Source organism: Nicotiana tabacum, chromosome 3 (assembly GCF_000715075.1).
Source record: "Nicotiana tabacum cultivar K326 chromosome 3, ASM71507v2, whole genome shotgun sequence".
NCBI classification, from domain to species: domain Eukaryota; kingdom Viridiplantae; phylum Streptophyta; class Magnoliopsida; order Solanales; family Solanaceae; genus Nicotiana; species Nicotiana tabacum.
Window position 1 is genome coordinate 133,468,851 of NC_134082.1, and position 6,671 is coordinate 133,475,521.

At 39.2% G+C, this 6,671-nt stretch overlaps 2 protein-coding genes across 2 annotated transcripts; one reads left to right on the forward strand and one right to left on the reverse strand.

The window, feature by feature from the left end:
- The first annotated feature begins 1,335 nt into the window (after positions 1-1,335).
- On the forward strand, positions 1,336-2,390 carry LOC107776344 (dehydrin DHN1). Its single transcript, XM_016596228.2, has 2 exons — positions 1,336-1,707; positions 1,917-2,390. The coding sequence occupies exons 1-2, from the start codon at positions 1,426-1,428 to the stop codon at positions 2,136-2,138; spliced, it is 504 nt and encodes a 167-aa protein (XP_016451714.1). The 5' UTR covers positions 1,336-1,425; the 3' UTR covers positions 2,139-2,390.
- A 198-nt stretch (positions 2,391-2,588) lies between these two features.
- LOC107776342 (pentatricopeptide repeat-containing protein At5g44230-like) lies at positions 2,589-6,208 on the reverse strand. Its single transcript, XM_016596227.2, has 2 exons — positions 3,940-6,208; positions 2,589-3,284 (listed from the first exon to the last, which is right to left on the reverse strand). The coding sequence occupies exon 1, from the start codon at positions 6,137-6,139 to the stop codon at positions 4,178-4,180; it is 1,962 nt and encodes a 653-aa protein (XP_016451713.1). The 5' UTR covers positions 6,140-6,208; the 3' UTR covers positions 2,589-3,284; positions 3,940-4,177.
- Positions 6,209-6,671: the final 463 nt, after the last annotated feature.

Below are 6,671 nucleotides of genomic sequence, written 5' to 3' on the forward strand. Positions count from 1 at the left end.
CATTACCACCCCCACCTACCTCTGCCTCACATAAAAGACCAACATTTTTTTCGACTACTTCAGGCTGACTCACCCCATGACACAAATAAACATCCAAAATATCACCATGTTTTAAATCTTTCACAAATTCATATAACTGAAAATCAGAAAAGACTTTGATAAAATCACCATCTTTTTCCTTTTGACAATAAAAACCTTCAACAACTGCATACCCAAGGTCTTTAGCATAAGCAGACAACTCGACAACACTAAAATGGTCTTTATCGATAGCAACAGCAAAAGCATCTAATTCCCCTTTGTATATTGGGACAGGTTGCTCGATAAATCTACCCCCATGGTGAAAGCGAGTTAAAATATAGCCATCCTCTATAATATTCCCTTACATAAGACGACAAGGGATCAGCACAAAGGAAAACCCCAAAAAAACCCTAGCTTTATCAATAACTTACAAATAAAAAGCTCTAGCTGTAGCAATAGAAAATAAGGAGAGATTGGACCTTGAAGCGTTGTAAATACGGTGAGAAATCAGTGAAAATACTAGATTCTAACACCATTGACCAAAAGAAGAAGAAGCTTAACCGTGGTAGGACCTTTCTTCGGTTTCATCAATGATAAAAGGAACAATGGTAATATGTTTAGATCGTTTGTTTAGGGCTAGTTATTTGTATTTTAGTGGAAATAACACTATATAGATGAGGTGGACATTGAGGTGGACAAAAAAAATGATATAGCACGATTTATAATGGTTACTTTTGCCACGTTGACGGAGATTGCAGAACACACGCTTGGTTAATTAATAAGCCAGCAAAAAACGTGTCTAATTGGTATGAGAATTGCCTAAGAAACGTGTCTAATTGGAAAGAGGCATAGTTTAAGTGTCTAAGTAAAATATCGTGTCAACTTTAGGTGTCTCCATATGTATTACGCCTTTACTAAATATATATTTACTTATTAAAGTCTTATCTATAATTTTAATAAAGTAAAGATTAAAATAATATTCATAAGACAAAAAAATCCGAAAATTCCGACAAAACTGAACAAATTCAAACCGATATAGTTAGTTTGGTTCGATTTTGATAAAAACTAAACCAACCCGATTCATGTAATAATTTGCAAATCTGTTTCAGCGTACGTAGTCCACTGCATCGAGTAGCAGAATTTGACCCAAAAATATAACCAATCTTATCTCAAAGCCGACAGAGAAAAAACTTGGCACTCTCTCATGCTGCCACGTTCATGTCGACTGTGCTTAATCCACGTGACACCTGTGAAGTTCTGGTGCCATCAGCCCATGCACCGGAGTTTTCCATCCCTATATCAATCCCGTTTTCGCACTCGCATTTGAAACCATTTACACTCGGTACTTTCAACAGATCAAATTGTGTAGTCAGCTTTTAATTAGTTTTACTCTCTGTTCGTGAAGAAATGTCGCACTACGAGAACCAATATAGTGCAGGCCAGGCCCTGCAGACGGATGAATATGGCAATCCCATCCGCCAAACTGACGAATACGGGAACCCAATCCATCACACTGGAGGTACCATGGGAGACTATGGAACCACCGGAACAGGAGGTGCCTATGGAACTCACGCCGGTAGTGGCGCCGGCCACACCACTGGCATACTTGGTGGGGAACATCGTCCCGGCCATGAGCACGGTACTCTCGGTGGCATGCTCCACCGTTCTGGCAGCTCCAGCTCCAGCTCTGTAAGTAATTTTTTTAAAATTTATTTTTTCACGTATTCACTACTTTCTTTGTACTCCCGTAATGATAGTTTTCGTTCGGTGTAAAATTATATCTCAAATCCAAAAGAGCTTCTTATGGATGGAGTACATAGTGCATCGGCGGTGTAATTCAGCATATTATTGTTGTATGTCTCCCTTAATTATATGCAACACTTGTCTGTGTTTTGCAGTCGGAGGATGATGGACAAGGCGGAAGAAGGAAGAAGAAAGGGATGAAGGAGAAGATTAAGGAGAAATTGCCAGGAGGTCACAAAGACGATCAGACCCATTCAACTGCAACAACTACGACTACGGGTTATGGTATGGAAGGGGAGCATCATCATGAGAAGAAGGGAATTATGGACAAGATTAAGGAGAAGCTTCCTGGCCACCATGGCCCTGGCCACCACTAGAAAATCTGCTGCGAAACAATAAATACCTTTAAAGATACATGTAAAATGTTGGTCTAATACTTTTGTATTTCAAGGTTGTTTCTAGTTGGTCTTTGCTGAGTTCTGAAGCGTGGCACTATTTGAATAAAGCCATGGTAGACTCTTAAGTGCTAGTGGAAGCAGTGTCTTACATGTAATAAGTACGTTGTATCATGTGCCTCGTTATAGTGATGTGCCGTGGATATATTTAAATTCGCATGAACATTTCTTTCTTGCGTGGGATTCCGAGGTAATATTTAAGGGTTCGATCACATGGATGATGATTTGATAGCAAATACTACAAACAGCCATAGCATAGTATCGGGCTGTAACGTAACAAGGATTGCGAAACCAAAAAAAGGGTAATGGAACGACTATTAGTTTCTCATCTCTTAATATAATCAGTGATGCAAAAGAATTGTAAAACAGTCATGGAACGAATATTAGTTTCCCATCTTTTATTTTATGCAAGAGAATTGGTACATAAACAGACGAGGAAGACGTGAGAAATGAGAAAGAACCAATACCTGAACCAGTGCTAGGTACATTTGTTTTTAAGATAAAAATCCTTCTCCTTCTGCTGCTCAAGTTAGATTACAAGAGAGTAAAAATTGGACACAACAAAGTGCTGCTTAAGTTATTAGATTAGAAGAGTGAGTAAAAATTGGACACACCAAAGTGAGAAAGGATACTGAGGTCCAGCTGAACGCTCGTTGTATCATAGGTACGAGGCAATTGCTTCGATTTTTTCCTGAACATGTTCTGTGACCAGATAAAAGTACATGAAGTTTCCTGCTTACCTGCATTGTCTACCCAGAGGAGCCTTTCCTGGTTCCCAGGAATAGCATGTTTCCTGCTAGCATAGTTCTCCATAGAATTTAAGCCACAGATGGGATCAGGGTTGAATCATGTCTGCACCAACATCGAGATCCAATTTCAACACATCCCAGCAAATTTAAGTAACACAGGCATCAGAGTTGAGTCTGATGGAACGTATCATCTGCCAGACAACCGAGTTTGCAATAATATTGAAGTCGCACAGTTACTGTCAAAGATCTTCTGATCCCAACACACAGTACCAACTTCAGGATCGCCTATCTTCGCAACTCACATCCAGGGAGTATTGCCCTTCAAATTCACAGGAAACGATACCACAAAAAAATAACTTAAAGTCAGAAAATGCAAGGGTGAGAGGACGAAAAATATCAGCATCTTTGAAGCATGTAAAAATTATTAATATTCTAAGTCATTCCTTAAAGGAGAAACTATAAAAAGGAAATAGTATCCCAGTTGTTACAAGGCTTTGCGAGAACGCGCGGAGATCAATCCTGTTGCCTGTTCCTGTCACCTAGGCTATCTTACGATGTTAAAATATCAAGTTTGAGAGAAAGATGGATCTTATTTTCACCATGATACTAGCCTTTCTATGTAAAATTTACTTCTGGAGATGGCTGTCTTTTATAGAGCTAGTTCCATATTTCCATACACTCTGCAAATTAGAATGTAGATGAGCTTGTTTATTCCGACCAGTTGAAATCCAAAGAAGTTCACAACCTCAGAGCAACACGTAATTTTTATTTTAATTTGCCAGCAGTAACCATTGAGTTCCACAAACTTTCAGAGATGTCATTTATTTCCACTAATCAATTAGGTTTCAAAGTTAACTAAACTCGGTACTGATCAACAATTTGTCAAATAAGATTCTAAATGAGAGTTGTAAGTATGTCCCAGGTGAGTGCAATCTTAAACTGACACTAAATGTATATATATCCAGTATAGGTACCTGTCATATAGGTTGGCACCTTGGATCATTGACAATTAGGGAACTTAGGTTTGCCCTTGAATGAATTTATCATACACTTCAGTTGAACAAGAATCCCAATTCCTCACTTCAAAAGCAACTCAAAACCATTTTGAATAACTGGGGAACTTGTGACCGAGTAATGGCTATCTCCAAAGAAAAAGGATCCTTCAAACTCACACAGAATTGCACTTGAGAGAAATAAGGGTCCTTCTATCAATTACCAAAAGTTACCACAAGAGCATACACCATTTCGGAAATGGTGAAATCTCTTGTTATCCCTGATAATAATCTCCCTGCCAATGACTTGAGATGCACCGCACATAAATGAGTGGCAATCTTCACATATTCTTAGATTTTTCATGATCCTAATGATAGACCCAGTATCAGTAATAAGCAACCCATATGCCAAAGCCAGCTTCTCACTATGTGTGAGAAGTATCCGCTTTTTATGTTCCTCACTCAGATCATAAGGCACAGAACTTAAGTTTGGCTCATAGCCATGTTTCTCAAGCCGACCAACAAGATCCTCAAGTGCTTCCTTAATCTCTTTCGACTTTAGGTGGGTCATATCACCAGCGTAGAACTCATGAATCATCCCCTCCTTGCCCTCAATCCAGCTCCGTGAAGGATCCTTTCTCAGCAGTTTTTGTTTTATTAATTTTCTTACCCCTAAAACATCTTCCCACCTTCCTGCTGAAGCATATGTATTGGCAAGCAGGACATAGTTTCCAATACTACCAGGTTCAAGCTCAAATAAACGGCTAGCAGCAACTTGTGCAATTTCAGGATTACCATGAATCCGACAAGCTCCTAGTAGGGCTCCCCAGACACCACTATTAGGCTCCATTGGCATAGCTTTGATAAGCTGAAGAGCTTCTTCTAGTTGCCCAGCCCTGCCAAGGAGATCAATCATGCAAGCATAGTGTTCTACTGATGGTTCAACACCATAATGTTTCTCCATCATATCAAACAAGTGTCGACCCCGTTCTACCAAACCTACATGAGTACAAGCCATAAGAACACCAATGAATGTCACCTTATTAGGCTTTACCTCAGTTTTCACCATTTCTTCGAACAAATCCAATGCAGCATTCGCACATCCATGCATTGCAAAACCCACAATCATCGAACTATATGAGAACACGTTCTTTTCCTTCATCTTCTCGAAAACCTTGTATGCCTCCTCCACATTCCCACACTTGGAGTACATATCAATCAATGCAGATCCGACCATGACATGATTGGCAGGTCCAAAACCATATCCCCCAGCCACATCACGAACCCAATTTGCATACTTAGCAGTTCCCAACTGCGCACAAGCTGAAATAACCCCAATCAGTGTCACCTCATCAGTCTGCACACCTCCACACTGCATCCTATGAAAGAACTCCAACGCCTCCCTCGGTTTAGCATTCTGCGCAAAACCCGACACCATAGCCGTCCATGCAACCAAATCTTTCACAGGCAATCTCTCAAACAGCTCAGCAGCTGCCATCATATCTCCAGCCTTCGAATACGCGACGATCAACGAAGTCCACGAAATCACGTCCCTATCAGGCATTTCATCGAACACCTTTCGACCACTATCCAACCAGCCACATTCTACATACATATCAATTAAAGTATTATGAACAAACAAATCCTTACAGAACCCACCAAGCTTTGTGCCCTGACAATGAATCTGTCTACCTAAATTCAACTCAAGTTCATCGCTACAACCCTTGAGCAAAGCCGTCAAAGTAAAAGAAACAGGGGATATATTTTCCCTTCTCATAGCACTATACAAACGCACTGCCTCTTTCAATGGTCCTTGAATACAATAACCCCGAATTAAAGAGGTCCATAGAAAAGGGTTACGGTATTCCACTTGATGAAATACAAGACGGGGATATGGGTCCATTGGGACATTGATTTTTGTGAGCATACGGAGTAGCTTTGCGAGAACATAACAGCATTGGTCAAGACTTTTGCGAATAACGTGAGCATGAACTTGTTTGATTTGAATTAGGCTGCTACAGTGGTCGAGAAGTGAAACCAGATGGGATTCTAAGAGCTTTGTCTCTTGAAGACGGGAAAATGGGACGAAGGGCTGCGAAGCTTCTGGGTTTCCGAGCTCGTAGCTTATGGGTCTTGGGATAGGGTTCCTCGGTGCGATCAGCTTCCGAGCTAGAGAAACCATTACATGCAAAGCTAAGGTCTACAGTTGAGACCAGAAGGACGATGGAAAGCTAACACTGTATTGTATTGTATCCTACTGTTTTATGAATATAACTAGTGAATTTGCCGCGCGCGGTTATTTTGTAAAAAATATTAATGAATTTATGAGATAATTTTTTTTAAAAGTGAATTGAGGTAGAAGAAAGAAAAACCATGAGAATTATTGGTCTTACCTATAAATATCATATTAATGTCTATTAAAATTATAATAACAATAATGTAGGCAAGTAAAATTGCATCTTTTTTGTTATAAAAATTCGATAAAACTCAATTGCTCGTTGTACATCATCAGTGTTTCACTATTCATACTCCTAAAATTTTAACAAATGTGCTTTGGAAAAGATTTGAAAGTCTTCTCATTTTAGGAGAAGATAAATTAAAAAGAAAAATATTTTCTACTAATTTTAGAACTCTATTAAAGGCTTTTAGAGACTTTAGAATCCTTTTTTAATACTTTCCTATTATAGTAGATATATTTGGTTATATTTTTTAAA